The following is a 20,724-nucleotide window of genomic DNA, read 5'->3' on the forward strand; positions in this document are numbered from 1 at the left end:
AACATTAGTGGAGCTGATTCCTTTCCAATCACGTGCTTGGTTTGGAATGTTCAAGGTGCTGGTAGTAGAGATTTTATTGCAGCATTACGTGAAGTAATCCGTATCAATAAACCTGTTGTCTTTGCTCTGGTTGAGACCCACATGGGAGGTGATCATGCTGATAGGATTGCCTCGATTCTAGGGTATAATGGCCACACTCGGGTGGATGCTCAAGGGTTTAGTGGGGGTATTTGGGTTTACTGGAAGCCGGAGTTAGTTACCATTGACCCCATTGTAAAATCCAACCAATACATAACTATGACTATTTCTAGAAGAGGTGAGGAACCGTGGTATTTCACTTCAGTTTATGCAAGCCCCGACCCCTCCAAGCGCACTGATCTATGGCAAGAGCTCTCTGATTTTGCTAGACAAAATAATAAACCTTTGTTACTAGCCGGTGACTTTAATGAAACTCGTTTTGGATGGGAAAGAAACTCGAGTTGTAATGAAACAACTAGGAGAACTGAGCGTTTTAATCACTGGGTCGAAGACAATCAATTAATTGAAGTCGAATTCTCAGGATCTCCTCATACTTGGGCTCGAGGAAACTCAATGTCCACAAGAAGGAGCGCAAGATTGGACAGAGCACTTTGTAATTCTGAATGGGGTTTGAAATTTGACAAGGCTCGGGTTAAGCATTTGCCAGCCATTCAATCTGACCATTGCCCTCTGTTAATTTCTCCAAATGGGTTTGCGCCATTGGGAGCCCTGAATCGCCCTTTCCGTTTCTAGGCTGCTTGGTTATCACACGAAAAATTCAATGAATTTCTTTGTGAGAAATGGCGCACTGATATACCACTTATGAACCTGCTCCAATCTTTCTCATCAGATCTGCAGCAGTGGAATAATGAGGTTTTTCACAACATTTTTAGAGAAAAGAGATCTCTAATGGCTCGTATACAGGGTATTCAGACTGCTCTAGCAAGTGGGAGGGACTCGGGTTTGCTGAAACTCGAGGCTAAGTTACGTAAGGAGCTGGATACAGTGCTTAATCAGGAAGAAATTTTATGGTACCAGAAAGCACGAGTTGACTGGTTGCAACATGGAGACCGTAATACTACTTTTTTTCACCTTAGTACAATGGTGAGACGTTGGAGAAACAAGATTGTCGCAATTAAAGATGCTGATGGGCAGTGGCTTTTTGATCAAAGTCAGGTGAAAAATCAAGTGGTGTCTTATTTTGCTCAATTATATACTGATGATGGTGTTGAAGGTGATTACAATATCCCCGCTGGTGTATGTACTGCTTTGTCGAACTCTGATTGGGATAGTTTAAATCGTCCCTACACCAATTGCGACATTGAATATGTTGTAAAGAACATGGGCTCGCTTAAAGCTCCTGGGCCTGATGGCTTCCAGGCACTTTTCTACCAAAAGAACTAGGATACAGTTGCTCAGAATGTGTATGATTTAGCTAGAAACGTGCTGGATGGTAAGGGTATGCCAAAGTTCTTGAATGAGACTTACCTGGTTCTGCTCCCGAAAGTTGATAGCCCTGAGTCTGCTTCACAATTTCGCCCTATAGGCCTGTGTAATGTGGCTTATAAAATTGTGACTAAGGCAATTGTAAACCGCATAAAACCCCTGCTGCCCAAAGTCATAGCCAATACTCAGTCAAGTTTTGTCCCTGGCCGCCAAATTACAGACAACATTGTCATCATGCAAGAGGTATTGCACACTATGAAGAGAAAAAAGGGGGGAAAGGGGTACATGACGATAAAAATAGACTTCGAAAAAGCTTATGATCATCTCAAGTGGGCATTTATTCGCAACACTTTAATGGAGATGAATTTCCCTATCCGAATGATAGAGGTAATTATGCAGAGCATCACTACTCCATCAATGAATATTTTGTGGAATGGTGAAAAGACGGATGCTTTCTACCCAACTCGTGGCATTAGACAAGGGGATCCGCTCTCCCCGTATCTATTTGTCCTGTGTATGGAGCGTCTAAATCAAGTGATTGTGAAGAATCAATAGTGGCGAATAAGTGGAAGCCGATTTATGCTAGTCGAGGAGGGCCGCTTCTTTCAAATTTATTTTTTGCGGACGACTTGATTCTCTTTGCAGAGGCTTCTATTGGTCAAGCTGAAATTGTCAGGGACTGCCTCGATCGGTTTTGTGCTGCTTCAGGGCAAAAAGTGAGTCTACCTAAATCCAGGGTCTTCTTCTCTAATAATGTCCACGAAGATACTCAAAAGGGCATTAGTGAGGCTCTAGGTATGGACATAACTGAAGATTTGGGTCTCTATCTAGGTATGCCTACTCTAACCAGTAGAGTGACCAAGCAAACCTATGCATATCTTTGTGAAAAAATTGACCGTCGCCTTTCGGGATGGAAATCCAAGTACTTGTCTCTGGCTGGGCGTGTTACTTTAGCAAAATCAACCATCACTACCATGGCTAACTACTCTATGCAGTTTGCAAAAATCCCAAGATCAATATATGACAAAATTGATCAAAAAACTCGAAGATTTATATGGGGTGGAGATGAAGAAAAAAGCCGAATCCATTTGCTCTCTTGGGAAACTTTGCAGTTACCTAATGAAAAGGGGGGAATTGGCATTAGTTCAGCTAGACAATCCAATTCTGCTTTTCTTACAAAGCTAGGATGGAGAGTTCTTAATGAACCGGATTCTTTGTGGTCTAGAGTACTTAGGCATAAGTATTGTAGAGGCCGTTGCGATATAGATATGTTTGTTCCAACGTCAAGTATGTCTAATGTTTGGCGGGGAATTACTGAGAATGCAAGCTTGTTAAAAAAGGGCTCGGCTGTAGCTATAGGGAATGGTGGCAGAACGCTCTTTAGGGACCATGTGTGGGCCACTGATGGTCCTCTTAGGGAAGTTGCAATTGATCAAATCCCAGATGACATTGATGGAGCTATTGTAGCTGAACTTTGGGATGATGAATCAGGGTGGAAGTGGGACAAAATAGCTGATCTGCTTCCCATTGCTGCCCTGAAGAAGATTACTGCTCACAAAGTCATACAAGACCCTGACTTGGATGACATTAGATACTGGAAAGGGGGCAAAGCAGGTGGGTTCTCTGTTAAGGAAGCTATGAAATTAATTAAAGATGACAGCATGGTTGCTACTGATGCTAAGTGGAATTTGGCTTGGAGAACACCAGTTCAGCAGAGAATTCGTGTGTTTCTATGGTTGGTGTTCCATGATAGAGTGTTATGTAATGCAAATAAAAAGCTTCGCCATCTCACTGATGATCCAAGATGCAAGAGATGCAGCCTCAACACTGATGAAACTCTGTTGCATCTATTCAGAGACTGTCCTGCAGCCAGGGAAGCTTGGAATAGTGTTGGAAGTGCTGCAAATTACCCTTCCTTTTATTCAGGTGATCTCTCCTCTTGGCTGGAACGAAACTTAAAAGGTGAGGAACTTATTCACTCTGAAAAATGGCCAACATGTTTTACCATAACTCTTTGGTGGATATGGAAGTGGAGAAATGGTGATTTGTTTCATAATCATAATGCAACTCCAAGTGATGTGGGTGTGTTTATTCGATCTCAAACTGATTCCACTTGGGAGGCATTGACATGAACCTCTCAGTCTCTCAATAATCCAGACACTAGCAATTTCAAGCAGGAAATCCTAATTAAATGGCTAGCACCACCAATGGACTGGTTCACTTTGAACACTGATGGAGCAGCGAAGGGCAGCCCTGGATATGCAGGAGGTGGTGGCATTCTTCGTGACTGCCAAGGGAATTTCATACAAAGTTTCACAGCAAACTTTGGGATATGCAGTGCTTTTAGAGCTGAATTACTAGCTGCTGAAATAGGACTACAGATGGCAAGTAAAAGGGGTTTAACAAAGCTTGTTTTGCAGATGGACAACAAGGCATGTATCGAGGCTCTTAGCAAGGATGCTATTCAAGGAGGGGAATACACCCATATTCTCACTTCTTGCCGTAGATTAATTTCTTTTTCCAATTTTTCGATTAGTTTTTCTCATTGTTTTAGGGAGGGTAATAGGGTGGCGGATCGACTTGCCAATATGGGGGTCATCCAAGAGGAGAGGGTTATTTATTTCGATACTCCTCCGGTCGAAATAAATAATCTTCTAAGGGAGGATGCTATTGGTGTGGCTTGGCCACGTTTTGTAGCTTGATTTGGTTGTGTTTTTTATTTTCAATAAATGGGCTCCAACCCTCATTTGCACCAAAAAAAAAAAATAATAGAGGAAGTATACTTTACTTTATAGGTTCAAATGTTCAATAAGTGTGTTACAAGTATTAAAAAATAGAGAAAATACACTATTTTACAGGTTCAATAGGGGTGGGTCACACAACTCGTTCTTGTGGCCTGAGTTCATTGTTCATGCTTTAATGAAATAAAGAACAACAAATCCTTCATGAGGACACAGAAAAACATCTTACCTTATTAGTTTCTCTTCACTGTAGATTTCACTTATTTACCTTTTTATAATCTTCAAATCAATACACATTAAAAACCTTATTAAACCAAGTCATTCAAACTCTAAGTAATGGTAGGAATCTTACAAAAAATTGAGTTTAATATTCTATAAATAGTTTTGAAAACAAAAATCAGATAAGTTATAATAACATTAATAAGATACTTATTGCATATTTCGATGATTAATCATCAAATTAAAAAGGTTTTGTTACTAACAAGGTAAGAGATACATGCACCAAAAAAAATTTGTTAAAAGATAGGATCGGAATCATGTGACAAAAAGTTAAAAAGCTCAAACTTCAAGATCCAATATTGAGGGAGCAAAATCTAAAAATTCAGTACTTTGAAACTCAAAAATCAGAAATTAGTTAGTTGTAAGTTGTAACCTGCAAGTTGCTACCAACGTACACATACCGTAAAGGAACAGTTATAATTTAATGAGATTTCTTTTGAACCATATTTTTATCTTTCATTCATTCAACCAACAGCCTCTTGTACTAAATTTGTAGTACTCCTTACTTATTGCACATATAAAGAGAATATGACATGTGAATATGTGATATGTGGTTAGGAGAATCCTCAAAACAAAGTAACCCATTCAAAAAAATTAAAAAAAAAAAATCTCTAAAATAAATTCACAAAATCTTGTACAGTTAGAATTTATAGGAAGTAATACATTTACTGTAGCATTTAAACTCATTTATTATATTATTACTCCATATTTAATTGTAATTCCTCAATATACATATTAATGTCTTTATCAATTCATTTCTGCATTACATAATGAAAAGTTGATATTTTAAAGTATATATTAAGTTTATTCTAACAACCTCTTACCGAGTACTATACATGATAATAATTAAAATAACAAATTTGATTGGTGTACAAGCTAAAATCTTAGAAATTAAAAGGGAGAAAAAAAAAAGAAGAAAAAAACCGGAGGACATTATAATTATCATAGACATGCCATTTAAAGTTATATAGCCAAATTATTTTGTTCAGTATGAAAAGCTTATGATTGATGTTAGGTATTGTAATGTGTATAATCCTCAACACTTGAACCAACTAAATTAAGTTCATGTAATCAACAAAATTACAGATCTTTTAAATGTTACGGAGTACAATTTTTTATTTTTTATTTTTTGTGTTTAAAGAGCCTGGAGTATGGGTGATGAGAATGATCCCAAAATCTCATAAAATTGAAAGGGAAACTCTAGCTACTTGAAATATCCTATTCTTCACTCTCCAAAATGTTACAATGCAATAATGCACAAAGCACAATGTTTATTAATTGTACTTCCTTTATCCTATAATAATAAACGGTTTATTTATTTTTTATTTAAACTTATTGTAAACCCATTCAAGTCAGTCCTCATTGAAATAAAACAATTTTATTTTCCAATTTCTGAATTAATTAATTTTGTACTCCTATTGATTTAAAAATAGAGAAGAAGAAAAACAGTTTAAAAGGTTTGGTGGGTCGTCTCTCCTAAAGACGGTTCTTCCTGAGCTTCCAGTAGAAAGCGACTGCCCCAACGCATATGACCCAAGAACAAGCATTTGTCCCCATTTCTCTTTATTTATTATTCTCTCTCCTCTTCTCTTCCCCTCTTCTCTGCCCAAGAACACCGACATTTTCTACTAAAGATTCAATCTTTTCATCATTTTTGCTCTTCTTATTATAAATACTGTATATATTTCCAAGATTGGATTTTGGGATTGAAGCATTTTGTTTTTTTTGGTGGGTTTTTCAGTCTTGAATTTTGATGGGTATTGCTCAATTTTAGCCAATTTTGAATTCTGGGTTTGTTTTTTTGAGTGGGAGGAAACAAAATGAAACTGGAAGAAATTAAATTGGAAAAGAAAATGTCTTGGAAAAGCAGAGGATTTGATTCAGCTCCAAAAAGTTTGATTTCTCGGAAATTAACACTTCTACTTTGTATTGGTTGTTTTTGCGCTGGGATGCTATTTACCAGCAGGTAGTTTTTTTTAATTATTGGTCAATTATTGAGTTTTGGGTGTTTTGTTAATCACTGAATTTCCTAGAAATTTACCAAATTGATGAATTTTTTGAAGTGGGTTATTCTGGGAATATGTGATTTATTTGTTTAATTATGGAAGAATTTTTGTCATTTACATCTTAATTGCATTAATAGAGCTTAAATGCTCATAATTGGGTGAAATTGTTGATTGTTTGACATCTAATTATGATTTCCACTGTCACTTACTCCCTTACTATAAATAGAATAGTTTAATAATCATCTTATTGTTCATATTATCTTAAATTTAGCTGAAATTGGTGTTCTTGGATTATGAAATTTGTGATGTTATGTTGTTGGGGTGGAGTAGATAAAATTTTTTTTAATCAGATTGTCAATGTGTAGGTTGTTAAGGTGTTAGCGTGGAATTTAGGCAATTGGATTCCTTTTTTTTTGCTATTAAGTAACATATTTTTATTAAATGTTTTCTGTATGTTTGGTGTAATTAGGAAATATATGAATTTGATGTGATTTCATGCTCCGGTGATTAAAGTATTATTGTATGAAATCATGGTCTAACTTTTTTCTCTTTTTGAGATAATAAGATCAATGATATGATTAACTACCAAATCACATGAAAGCAATATTGTCCAATTAACCAAATCGCGAAGAAAGCAAAACTTTTGTCCAAAATGGTTGTATTTTTCGTTGTTTGGACGATTGAGTCGTTTTCGACGTTCCCTTTAGTGATATTGGGATCAATGTTCTATACTGTACTTTTCAAGCAATCTGTGGTATACATAGCCAAATAACACTTTAGGCAATTCAGCAATTACTACAATTCATATTTTGTGTTTGTTGCTAGTTGTATTTTGGTCCATTAGCTTGCTCACCTTTTCTCCTACTTAGAAAGTATATCATGGAGTTTTCATGATCGAATTAGGTAATTGCGTTGATTGTATCATTTTGGAAAAACTGAGGATAGCTTTCTGAAGAACTTGGATCACTCACTTTTGTTTGACACTTCTACTGCTATTTGTTAAACATTTGGTGCATATTGTCTTAGTTATTTCGTTCAAGTTCTCCTCCTCTCTTTAAGTCATATGTTCGGTCTTTCAATACCTCTATGCAATATGCTATACTTGTTTTTTATATCAATGTTTAACTTCGTGCTTTCAAAATACTATACGAATTAGCTAAGTGGTAGCTTTTCTGTTACAGGATGTCGACAGAACCTGAAGAAAAGGGGTTATTTCGACGAGCTACAATGGAAGACGGAAGACAGAATTTAATCAAGGAGGATTGTGATCAGAAAACGGTCAGTTTATTGATATTAATTCGTTACTTGCTTAATCAAATTTGTTAGAAGGGATCCAGTGATAAATTGGAATGTTGTTAACTTCCAACTTTGTCCGTGCCTCTAATTCTGTAGAAGCAATTGTACTAGTAACATATCAGCTGATTTCAGAATTTTAGCTGCTTTTTATTTTTCTCACCAGCACGACCCTCTTTTTTTCACAGAAGGATGGGAAAAATGGGCCTAGAAGTATACTCGGTGAAGTTTCAAAGACGCATCATGCTGTACAGTAAGCTATCTATCCTTTTTATGGTTACTTGTTAATAGTGATTTTGGTTGGTAAATTACAAGAATACAAGTTGTTAATGCTTGGATTTCTACGTATATGTAATGCAGAACCCTAGATAAGACAATTTCAAATCTAGAGATGGAGTTAGCTGCTGCAAGGGCTACACAGGAATCTATAATGGATGGAGCTCCTTCGTCTGAATCTACTAGCAAAAAGAGATATCTGATGGTAGTTGGAATCAACACTGCTTTTAGCAGTAGAAAGAGAAGAGATTCAGTTCGTGCAACATGGATGCCTCAAGGTTTGTTAAGTCATCCATGAATAGGATTATAGTTTTCTTTTTTGAGCTTAGCATGAAGTTTATCAATTAATTATTTTTTGTCTTACTTTACATTTCAGGAGAAAAAAGAAAGAAGTTGGAAGAAGAGAAGGGAATCATAATGCGATTTGTCATAGGTCACAGGTACTTACTTAGTAACCCATACAAATGTCAGTCATGTTTCACTTTTTAATGAAAATCTTTGCATGTTATCAAGCCCCTGACCATTAAAAACGGCATTTGCATTAATCATAATGCAATATGTTTACTCCCAGCAGAAAGCCCACTGCAATCCGTTCATATCTGAAAATAAGGCAGAATCTGCTCATTTAAAATCTCGGATTCAATTACTTCTATTCTGTTATTTTTATATATGATTACTTGAATAATTATTTGGAAGTTGTGGTAAAATGGAGAACAGCAGAATATGGAACACAATGGTTTAAATTTTCTTGTATTGATCTATTGTGATTGTGAAACAGAGCTCGGTACATGGTCAAACTCTTAAACCAAAGATTAGATAAGGCAAAATGGCACTTCATCAAGAAGACAAGAATCAAACCTTCCACTTACAGAATCTATTGAATATGATTGCTGTGATTTTTCTCGATCAAACTGTACATGTGGTGATGGGCTTCAGATAGATGCTGATCTATATTACTTTATGTAGAAGAATAGTCCATGTTGTCCAATTGGAGTAACTCTAACCAACTTCACATTTGTGTTGTTTGCACTCTAGCCCACCTCTCTTTCTTTGGCCTTACTCCCTGATTTGTACCTTGCATTGGCTGGGACCAGAGTCTTTCCTTACCTTCTATAGAAAGAAAAGAACAGATACAAAGTGGAGCGGCAGTTCAACTGTTAATGTTTGCATCAAGGCAAGACACTGCTGTAGAAATATAGCAGCCAGAAAGGCTTCTGGAATCCCTTTAACTTATTAATGTCGAATGACTTGATCAATAACAACTTGGTGATTCTGGAAGGTTAGATGTAGGAGTGCTAGCTGTCAGTGGAGAAAGAACATGTGCTTCTCCCCATCATATGCCTACTTGAATGTTAAAAGCATACCTGCAAACACTTTTAATCAGTGACATAACTCACATAAGAGTTATTGAAGCTTAGAGAAAACTCAGGCTAATCTTTTTTAACTGAATTTATCTGAACTTGTTAGCCTTTTATCTAAACTTATATCGAACATATTGACCCTAATCTGAACTTATTTTAGTATTTGAATCGAAATTGGGTAGCCCTTATCTATACCTTTTGTTCTGGACTTGTTTTTTCTTCTCATCTGAACTTTTTTTTATTTGAAAATCGTCAGTGTAGTTCTTAGCTCCCTACCTTATGATTTGTTACTTGTTCCAGTGCTACAGCAGGAGGTATTCTAGATAAAGCTGTTGAGGCAGAGGATCAAAAGCACGGAGACTTCTTAAGGCTGGTAAGTTGATTGATTACAAGTAGACATGACACTCTCACATATATATTTTTCTAAACGTAACTAAAATTTGTCCATCTTGTAATTGCTCCACTTATTGAGATCTGACTGAGTTCATATTATATCGGAGCAGGAACATGTTGAAGGGTATCTAGAATTGTCAGCGAAGACAAAAATATATTTTGCCACTGCAGCAGCTATGTGGGATGCTGACTTCTATGTTAAGGTTGATGATGATGTACATGTAAATATAGGTAAAAATCAAAAAACTTTATCTTGGATTAGTTTTCAAGTATTCCTGTTTAAAGGAAATAGACTAATAGAGCTTCTATGAAGTTCATATGTTATTTTCCATTGTTTTTTAACTCTTTTACAAATAATTGTATTTTTGAAAGCTCAAAACATGCTTGGATGCTCCTTTTTACACACATCTTTTATTTAACATTTTAACCAACTCTCACTATACTCCGGAGAGTGCTATCACCTGTTATTTGCTGTATTATTTGATACTCTTGGTCTAATATCTTGGGCTTTTCTTTCTGTGATGAATTGCAGCAACTTTAGGATCAACCTTAGTTAGGCATCGTTCAAAGCCTCGGGTTTACTTAGGGTGTATGAAATCTGGTCCCGTCCTCGCTCAAAAGTGCGTTTCATTTTACTTAGACTCTCAGCTTACTACTTGTTCAATTCTCATTATATTTACTTATGCTCTTCCATTTATGAGCAGGGGAGTGAGGTACCACGAACCAGAGCATTGGAAGTTTGGAGATGATGGAAACAGATACTTCCGTCATGCTACAGGGCAACTGTATGCCATTTCAAAAGATTTGGCAAATTATATAGCTATCAATCAGTGAGTGCTGAATCAATCTTATCTAATGATAACAAATTTCAGCTATTTTGAATAATGAATCATCTCTTATATATCTGTTGCATTTGAAATTTCAGGCATGTGCTACACAAGTATGCCAATGAGGATGTCTCATTGGGTGCTTGGTTTATTGGCTTGGATGTAGAGCACATTGATGATCGCAGATTATGTTGTGGCACTCATCCCGGTAATTTCTTCTTTCATCATTTTGGGCCAGGATTCTAAGTTGTCCAAGAATTTTAAGTAGTGTTGATTGATATATGACCTAAAATGATAAGACAAATGATAAAATGGTGGAATAGAGAGCATAAGTGCTAAGTAAATCGAGTTTCAATTCTGTGTTTGTGCATCATTTTGTTTTCGGCCACAGTCTTTAAGTATATCTTCTGCGAGTAGGGAAACTTAACCTTACAATCTGAGCTCTGCGTTGAAGATTTAGGATTTTGATCCGCCAAACAAGCCTTTAAAGACCTCTTCCTTAAAAATAAGAAGTTGAAACCATTAGCAATTGCACTATGAAAGCCATGTACTTGCACTTTTTAAGTATAAAATTCTACAAGTATAACGCTTTTGAGCTTGTTTCTTTGTTACTGAATACTGATTTGTTAGCTGCATGCTTAAGTATTGAAAAATGACCAAAAAGGGAAAACTGTCAATACTTCTGTAAATTCTAACTCATAAGATCACTAAACTGTCTATCAAATACTGAATATATTTTTTTTCATACCAGATTGTGAGTGGAAAGCTCAGGCAGGAAATGTCTGTGTTGCATCATTCGACTGGACATGTAGCGGAGTTTGCAGGTCAGTTGAGAGGATGAAAGAGGTCCACCGGCGGTGTGGAGAAGGAGAGAATGCCTTATGGAGTGCCACTTTTTGATAATACGACAATAAGATTCTTCCAACCTCAGGAGGATTTTGATCAAGTGTTTTTAGTAGATTGATCAATGTAGCTAATACCACTGTATGTAGATTTTGGAGATGTGTAAAGTGAGTGTGAGAGATGTTACAGAGAGAAGCAGATAGCGAGAGGGAGGGAGAGCAAGAAAGGATGTTATAGAGTAGGATTCTGATCTGCTCTCCATTTTATAGATTAGGAGAGAAGCAGAGAGAGTTCTTTTGGATGAACAGAGAAAGAAGCGCGAGGGTTGCTTCTTGCAAGCCCCCAATATTCTTTAAATGCTGATAGTAACACAATAAGTATCCCTTATATCCTTAATAAAGCATTTTTTTTCTTTGCAAAAATTTAGCCTTCTTTTTAGCTGTAAATTCAAGTAATTGGTTAGCTTTCATCATTATTAGATGAGGACATTATGCCCTATATCCTAATCTTTACTCCTGTCTAAACTTTTCATTAAAGTTGCTAACTTTGCCAATAATGGGGATTGGTCCTTATTAGCATTCCCCAACTTTCATCTCACTCCCACCGAGGTTAGATAAACCCATCATGGCAATATGCAGGAAAACAAATCAAATTTGAGGCGCGTTTCTTGATATTCTTGACATACATAAACCATTTCGGAGTTTTATTTAGACAAAATTGAAAATCTTTTCGAATAAAATCCTGTTTATTGGACTCTTTTGCTCACCCTAAAGATGGATTTTACATTGCTCCATTTACCTCGAATTAGACCATAATTTGAATTGATTCAGTCAATTGGCTCAATTATATGTGCCTTATTACTTGGTATCCTATGCAAGCTTGTGTTCACTTTACAGGACTCAATAACAACTTTGTCCAAAAGCCATACTTTTTGATAGGCTGAATAAGCTTATCATTTACACTTAGTAGAGCTAGTTTGGGCTTTTGTAGTTCTGGATGTTAGTTCAAGAGTTTGGCAACCTTATAAGTTGGATCTATTTCCTTATTGTCCATAAAAAGTTAAGAGCTAGGTCCGATTGTCCAGTAGACTAGAGTATGTGTTAATCAAAACTCGAAATATACAACATCTCACTTGAAACGTGATGGAATGATCGTCTAAGCTTAACACAACAATCTATAATACGTTCATTTTAAATTGAGAATATAATTCGATGGATAACGTATACACACTACTACTCGTAATCATTTTTCAGTAGCTTTATAATTTATCGTCAGTTGTACATTTATCACTCATCAAACAATTAAAATGTTTTCTCTTAACTTACATGTTATATACGAATTGAAGTATAACAATTGTGTTAAATTCTTGTAAGTTCATATTATATGCAAATATGTAATGATCCAGGACAAAACCAAACAAATAACCAGTAATCTATAGAAGACAAGAAGCAGATTGCATGTGAGACACTACACACTAAAAACTCCTTCACCTCAACCCTTAACCAATCAGCCTTCTCAACTTTAAGACAAGATCATATACGTAGTGCTCTTTAAAATTAATAGAGAACCGGACAAGGTTATGATAATATAAGGTACAATTCTGCTTAGTAAATGACAAATGTTAATCACTAATTCACTACATTTGACGATTTTTATTTTTTTCATCAGGTGATTTATTTTATACACATAAATCCATATTCCATGGTTTAGAGTTTAGACAATGACTATACGAATATAGAAAAAAGTTTCTTTAGCATTATAACATTTCACAAATTTAATATTCATTCCTTCCGTTTCAAATAATTTACTTCAATCATTTTTAACAGTCTCTATTCCCCACGGCAAAAGAGCTTGTGTGAGTATTGTTTTTTCTGACCCAAACGGTTTGCTCCTCTTACTGAAAAGTAAAGCAAAGATTTATAACCCAAACGGTCTACTCCTTTTATTGTCAATTAGTTTTAGGATGGAACCTTGTTTAGGGCTCAAATAGTGAATTTTTTAAAATACACAAGTATGCATGACCAATGTATTTATAATTGTTAAAAAAAAAAATGGTCAAAATCTATTTAATATTGACTTTAATGTCAAGTAGATTACTTTAAACTTCATCTAAATTTAAGAAAGACCTTTTTATTTTGGTCCTCTCAAAACATTTTGCAAACTACAATCGTATAGGTTTAGCATGCTAATTTAAACTATTGGGCTCTTGTAAGAATGCAACACATGTCCCTGAAGTCCCATCACCAACCACCACACTAAAATTCACTCCAAGAACTCGTTAGGTGCAACCTTTAACTTTTCCATGAGAGTTCAAACCTAAAAATACATTATCTTATTAACAAAGGTTGGGACAAAAGTTACATTTATCTAACACATAATAATATTTTTTCGGTTCATCTTTGTCCCATTTTCTTTTTAACTTATATAACTCTTCAGATTTTCTTCCTATCATAAATAACTAGAATATTACAATTTTACTCTCATATATCAAGAATATAACAATACAAAAATTAATAATATAAACGGATTAATTGAATAAATGGATTAAAGTATAACTTTTTTTATTTCCGAATTTAAAGTATTTTAATAAAATTATACCTTAAGATTATGTTGTTAAAAGAGATTATGTTGTTAAAAGAAACGGAGAAAGTATTCTTACAAATTTTTACGGTTTCTCAATAGTCCACCTTCCTAAAAAAGACAATCATTCCATCACAGGACAAAAAAAAGCAACTCTTTCTTCCTCCACCAAACTCCAAACTATACCTTCTTAAATTCCCACAATCCACAACTTTTAAAATCCTTTTTTACATTGAAAGTTCATATTTTTCAGCCATGAATAACCAAAATGAAGCCCAAATTTCAAGCTCAAACAAATCTATCCCAAGATTAAAACTTTTAGATTTTTCCCTTAGAATTTCTGTTATTCCTCTTAGTATTGCTTCTTTATGCCTCACTATTAACACCAATGAAGACAATCCTGATTATGGAAGCATTAAATTCCTCAATTTCTCAGGACTCAAGTAATTTCTTTTGCTTAATTCATCTTAATTTACGTTAATTTCATTTAACATTTTAGTTAATTTATTGTTAACTAATCTAATTTAATTTTTATTTTCTTTTGAAAGGTACATGGTTTCTGTTGCTGCCATTGCTGCAGGGTATGCTCTAATTGCTGCAATTTCAACTTGGATTAGTTGTTTAGTTAACAAAGCTTGGGTTTTCTTTATCTCTGATCAGGTTTGTTTCTAATTCATGGTATTTAAATTTCTGGGTTTTCTTGAATTTCGTTGAAAAATTTGCCCCTTTTTTTTCTGGAAATTTGAACTTGCATTGGACATTATGTAACGTATAAGTGTTTATTTCTTGTTGCCAAATCTAAAAAACTGTATGTATTGTAATGTATAGACTAATTAATGCATAACCCTTGTTGCAAAATTAAATTACTAGTTGCTTAGCTATTTAATATGTGGGACTATGCTTAAGAAAGTACTAAGAATCACAACAGTTGTAACTTTTTAAGCTTGCTGAATTATTCTTCATAAGTTATGCTTAAGATAGCAGTATTAGTACTAATTAAGTACACTCGAGAGTACATGTGTACTGTATTTAAGTAACGAGAAAAAAGTAAGAGTGAAACAAAAATGAACTTTATATGTCCATTATTTGATTGTTGCAATATGGCGTATTGCCTAACAAGCATATACTCTCAAGTGCACCTAATAATTTACCCGGAGTTCCTTATTGAAAAGTGGAAATCTTTGAACTTGTTCTGTTAATATGAATTTAAAAATAGACGAACTTTATTACATGGAGTACTGCCTAACAAACGGATATTCTCAAGTGCACTTAATAATTTACCTGATTTCCTTATTAAAAAGTGGAAATATACGAACTTGTTCTCGTGATATGAGTTTTTAAAAATAGACGAACTTTTATTGATTAGAGTTGCATTTATGTGTTCTTGTAAACCTAGAACAGAAAATACTATGTACTCCCTTGTTAAAAATTTGCAATTCACACAAGCTTCTAGATCTCCTCCCTTGTTGTAAAAAATTGGCAATTTTCACATTACAATAAAAGAGTGTAAAAGTCCAAAAATGTTCACATTGATTTATTTGAATTTTGTTTGACAAAACAAATCATCAGGTGATGGCCTACTTGATGGTGACATCAGGAACAGCAGGAGCAGAGATAATGTACTTAGCATTCAAAGGTGATATTGAAGTTTCATGGAGTGAAGCTTGCAGTGCATATGGGAAATTCTGCACTAATTTGAAAATTGCTGTCATTCTTCATTTTTTAGCTCTCTTTTGCTTTCTTTTTTTGGCTGTCATCTCTGCTTTTAGGGCTTTCTCTATGTTTGATCCTCCATTTATTAATACACAGTTAGATGAAGTAGAAAGGACTTGATTTAGTTAATGCTCTCAACTAATTACTCTTTCATTTTGTAATCTTTTGATGCTCTTTAGATTAGCGATTTAAAGGTTATCTATATATGATATTAAACTTGTTTTTAACTTTGGTTTTATATATCCTCGTGTATTGGTATGAATTTTGGCATGTTTATCGCCTCAAAGGCTCAAATTGATCGATGCCTGGTTTGTAGCATTGATCGTTGAGCTTAGACCATACTACCATAGTGTTTTGCTTTATGTAATAATATGATTTGTAGTTACATTGTATATTTATTTCGGAATCTAGTATGGTATATCAAAGGATGTGTAGATTTAAATCAGCGCATACACTGATACAATGCTTTCCATATAAGGACAAGTTTGTTAAGAACAAAACATAATCAACAAAAAATGCTAAACGTTTTAAATAAATAACAGAATGTAATTGACTAATTATTATGGCTGAAAAAAACTCTTATAAGTAAAACACTTCATCAAACTGTAACCATTCTTAAATACTTATCAATGCTTGAAGTTATGGCTTTATTTTCAACTAATATTATTGTAAATCATTCCATTATTTAAAAACTTCTTCGTCTGAACTTATTAAAACGCTAGGTTTGCAAAATTGCAACTACAATTGTTTCAAAGTCCTCTTCTTAGCCATCAGGGATAAAAACAAAAAAAAAAAACCTTCTTAAATTGATTTTTAACAGGCCGTGTTAGGACCACTTTTCCTAATTTTTTGGGCTCAGTAGTAATACCATACTTGATGATCTTGCCAAAAAAAAAAACAAAAAAAAAAAAAAAAACAGCACAGCCCACAAACTAGGGCAGCATAGACAAAATCCATTACTAAAAGTTGGGCCTGACCTTGTGTGATTTGAGTGTTTCAAACTGGATGGGCCACTGCCCACTGGGAAATCCTAACTAGGAAAAAAAAAAAAAAACCTAGTAGTACAAGAAATGTTCATTAATTAAAAAAAAAAAAAAAAACAATTTACCTTTAAAAATAATAAAAAAAAAAAAACATTCTAACCCCCTATTTCACAGTAATACATTTTCCCCAATCCAAGAACGTAGTAATGTCCATTAAAAGGTGACAATCAGATTGTTCTCGGTTTTAGATCAGGTTATTTTCAGTTAAACTTATTTGGATTGATTTTGAACTAGGTTATTTTTTAATTTTATCGTCAAGGTGCTTATGTTGATAAAATATTTCAGGTTGGGTAAAATCATGTCAATTAATTCAATCAAATTTTTGATTTTAAATCGGATTAGTTGGATTTAAGTAATCGCATATGTGTCAATTTTATCAGGTGACACAACCGTTGACCCGTTGTATAGGAATATAGGATTAGGCCCTATATCATTTGATTGGGCTAACAAATTGCCCAATGACTATTGTTAACCCAATAATAAGTCTACCAGTTCTATTAGGACTTGGTTAAAATATTGAGTTGCCTATAAATTTTACTGGATTTATACGCAAACTTCTGGATTAGTAGGACTCCACATTCATTCTCTCTCCTAGAACAACAAGCAACTCTTCTTTCTCTCTCTTCAATTTCTCGATTTCTGAGATTTCTCTCTCTAATTTGTGCCCGATCTTCTTGATCATCTCTCGTAAGTTCTTCGATTTTACTTTTTCGCCTTCTTTGATCGGATTTTGTTATTTTCTTGGGAGATAATTTTCGATTACTAGCATAATTTTGAAACCCTAATTTATCGATTTCGTTTTGATTTTTGGCAGAACTTGTAGCGGATTGATTTTAAGAATCTGATCATCATGTCGAAGAGTTGTTTCAAACTTCAACATCCTCTTGGTAAATTACTCGATATCTTTCACCGTTCTTTCGTTTACTATGTTGCATAATTGATAATTTGATCAATTTGAGATATTTTCGTTGTGATTTTTATTTTGAAATTTGTTCTTAGATTGTTTTTTGTACGATCTGATGTCTCTGATGATTGAGAAAGCGTTGAATTTTTCCATGATACTTGTATGTATTATTGTTGCTATGTCTTCTGTTTTTCGCTGAATGATTCTTGAAAATATTGAATTCTTTTTCTTAAATTGTTGATCAATTTTATGATTATGATGATGTGGATGCGATGCTGGTGGATTGGTGTCGATCAATTTTTATTTGATTGTCTACAATTGTTAAATTGTGCACTGTGTTCTTGGTTTGCATTTTTCTCTTTGATTGTCTACCATGTTTTAGATGTTTATGACATTCAATTTGGATAGAATACGGAGTATGTATACTCGGTGGTTTTTGTTTTTAAATTTATGTATGTAAGATTGTCAGGGTTAGGGCTGTGTTTTGGATGGTGTATAAATCAATGGCGATACTACGTATACATGATTGAAATTGTCAATAGTAGTACATGTTTTTTAATGGGTGAGATGGATGAACTTGATGTCGAAGCAAGGCTTGATGTGTGAAACGTGTACTCGTGTAGTATTCTGGTGAATAGCAACTGTTAGAGCTAATAGCATGTGGTGTCGAATTTCTGGTCCTTCGGAGTAAATGTTCAATGTTTAATTGTCTGGGATTTGACTTGAACTCAAATAGGATGGCTTCATTTATCCTGAGCTCTTAATTACTGTTATAAATATTTGGTATGTTTTATGACCTATAACTGAAAATTCAGAAGTATACATTGTAGTTGTGTTAGCTTTGTGCAACATAGTCGTCAAAGATATTAATTTTTAAATTTCTAAAATTTGTTTTTGACAGAACGAAGACAAGCTGAAGCTGCTCGTATCAGGGAGAAATATCCTGACAGAATTCCTGTATGATAGTTTATTTAATTAACTCTAAACTTTAGATAGGAATGATTCTCTTAAATCATGTTTTGAGAAATATCCTAAATCACGATTTTAGAAATATCCTAAATCATGCTTTATGTTTTGTAGTTGCTGATCGTTTTTATTGATTGCCTTGTTTTGTGTAGGTTATTGTAGAGAAGGCTGAAAAAAGTGACATTCCTGACATTGACAAGAAGAAGTTAGTCATCTCTCTCTGTATGCATGTATACGCTTAGTGGAGTACTTTCTAGATAATGTGAATGCATTTCATGTTTCATATTAATTTATTGCAATTGAACTCTATGCTATGTATTAATCTTAATTTGCTAGTCAATAGTTCAGCAGTGACCCTTGATAACTGTACTTTTGCTTCTTTTTCTTTGCATGATATTGAGCTTAATATGACTTTATTGGCGGTGTCATTTTATTCTATAATTAGATCAGGGGTTCCTTATCTGTAGCTGTGCAAGACATTATTGTAGGGCTGTTCCTCTTGGCTGCTCAATAGGTGTTTTTAGTGTCGAAGGGCAGCACTTGATGCTAGGTGGGCCTGTCCTTTTCTCCTTTTTAGCTAGGGAGTACACTTTCTAGAAGTTCTATTGAAAATCTGGGATGGAAAGCAATTTAAATTTTACTTTTATTTAAAGAGTACTATGCTTCCCGGTCTGGCCTTTCTCACTTTCAGAGTATCAGCTAAGTTGCAATTCTTTAATTTTGAGAGTTTACATCTTCTTGCTTACATTTCCTAAGTTGTCGAGGTCAAGGTAGAGCTACGAAAGCATTGTCTACTACTTATTCTCCCTTAAAAATGACTAGAATGTGCATGCTTTTATGTTCTTTATAACCCTTTAATCTAGTTACTTGGGGTTCTATCTTAAAAGGCTTTACTCTATAAATGGTACAAAATTAATTTTTACCCCACTGGTTTAGTTTTATACGATAATATACACTTGATACAGATGTTACAATTTCAGAGATAAGAGTTGTTTCAATGGAGAAGTCAAGTATGTGATGTGTGTATGTTGAAGTAGCTGTCTGCTTCTGTTGTCATGTTTACATCATACTTGCAGATACCTTGTTCCTGCTAATATACTGTGAATCTGTGATGTATGCTTCTGTTGCGGTGAATGCAGACTCTTTTTGATTCTGATGTTTAAACTTGCATCATATTGCTACTTGCAGGTATCTTGTACCTGCTGATCTAACTGTGGGGCAATTTGTCTATGTTGTGCGCAAGAGGATAAAGCTCAGTGCTGAGAAGGCCATATTTATTTTCGTAAAGAACATTCTACCGCCCACTGGTATGAAGACTTATTTTCTTTCCAAAGTTCTGACCCATGCCGCTTCACTTGCAGTTTGAAATTAATATCACTTCTATCTTGCAGCTGCTATGATGTCAGCTATTTACGAGGAGCACAAAGACGAGGATGGATTTCTCTACATGACATACAGTGGAGAGAACACATTTGGAGCTCTTTAAGTCTGCACTGCTGCTGGTTGTTTATGTAAATACGTTTCTATGATAAGACATTCCCAAGTTTGTAAATATAGTTTATGCTAATTATCAATCAAAAACTAATGGCCGAATGCCACTGTTCCTTGGACAAATTCCTTTGAAGTTGGATAATTGGATCTTAATTCCGTAATGTTTATTTGATGCATCTCCTACTGTTAGTTAACATTTCTATGCAACTGCTCTTGTTTTCTTCATGTATGACTCACGGTTAAGGTGGCTTGGTGCCGCAGTATGAATAAGCTTGAGGTTTATTGTTGCTTATGTATTGTATGCCCATGGCACGAGGACAGGGATGAGTTATGTTGAACCCATCTTTTTGTTATGACTTAAGCTCTGCTCTATGACCTCTGGTTATCAGTATTTTGTATCTTATAGTCATAGCATGCTATATGATATCTATCCGTAGGTGTTACGGGCAGTTGTAATCCATTGGTCTTTGGTTAAGTAAAATGTTTGAAAAATGGTGCTGCAACTTATTTACAGTTTTTACACACGTACAGTAGCATTACAATA

At 34.6% G+C, this 20,724-nt stretch overlaps 3 protein-coding genes across 4 annotated transcripts; all 3 read left to right on the plus strand.

Annotated features, from left to right (window-relative positions):
- Nucleotides 1-5,923: 5,923 nt before the first annotated feature.
- LOC145574939 (putative beta-1,3-galactosyltransferase 2) lies at nt 5,924-11,952 on the plus strand. Of its 2 annotated transcripts, XM_081632835.1 has the most exons (11): nt 5,925-6,450; nt 7,672-7,768; nt 7,972-8,036; nt 8,144-8,337; nt 8,436-8,499; nt 9,721-9,793; nt 9,924-10,044; nt 10,346-10,433; nt 10,518-10,643; nt 10,739-10,848; nt 11,392-11,952. In XM_081632835.1, the coding sequence occupies exons 1-11, from the start codon at nt 6,305-6,307 to the stop codon at nt 11,538-11,540; spliced, it is 1,233 nt and encodes a 410-aa protein (XP_081488961.1). In that variant the 5' UTR covers nt 5,925-6,304; the 3' UTR covers nt 11,541-11,952. The 2 variants fall into 2 exon arrangements, with proteins under 2 accessions (XP_081488960.1, XP_081488961.1); XM_081632834.1 differs by having other exon boundaries at nt 5,924-6,450; nt 10,346-10,643.
- A 2,300-nt stretch (nt 11,953-14,252) lies between these two features.
- On the plus strand, nt 14,253-16,016 carry LOC145576895 (CASP-like protein 2D1). The gene is made up of 3 exons (XM_081634594.1): nt 14,253-14,506; nt 14,612-14,723; nt 15,633-16,016. Exons 1-3 carry the CDS (start codon nt 14,319-14,321, stop codon nt 15,894-15,896), a joined length of 564 nt encoding a protein of 187 aa, XP_081490720.1. The 5' UTR covers nt 14,253-14,318; the 3' UTR covers nt 15,897-16,016.
- Nucleotides 16,017-17,367: 1,351 nt separating this feature from the next.
- On the plus strand, nt 17,368-20,360 carry LOC145576896 (autophagy-related protein 8C-like). Its single transcript, XM_081634595.1, has 6 exons — nt 17,368-17,506; nt 17,634-17,706; nt 18,625-18,680; nt 18,842-18,894; nt 19,878-19,996; nt 20,081-20,360. Exons 2-6 carry the CDS (start codon nt 17,670-17,672, stop codon nt 20,173-20,175), a joined length of 360 nt encoding a protein of 119 aa, XP_081490721.1. The 5' UTR covers nt 17,368-17,506; nt 17,634-17,669; the 3' UTR covers nt 20,176-20,360.
- The last annotated feature ends 364 nt before the right edge of the window (nt 20,361-20,724 follow it).

Source organism: Chenopodium album, chromosome 13 (genome assembly GCF_948465745.1).
Source record: "Chenopodium album chromosome 13, dcCheAlbu1.1, whole genome shotgun sequence".
Lineage (NCBI taxonomy): Eukaryota > Viridiplantae > Streptophyta > Magnoliopsida > Caryophyllales > Amaranthaceae > Chenopodium > Chenopodium album.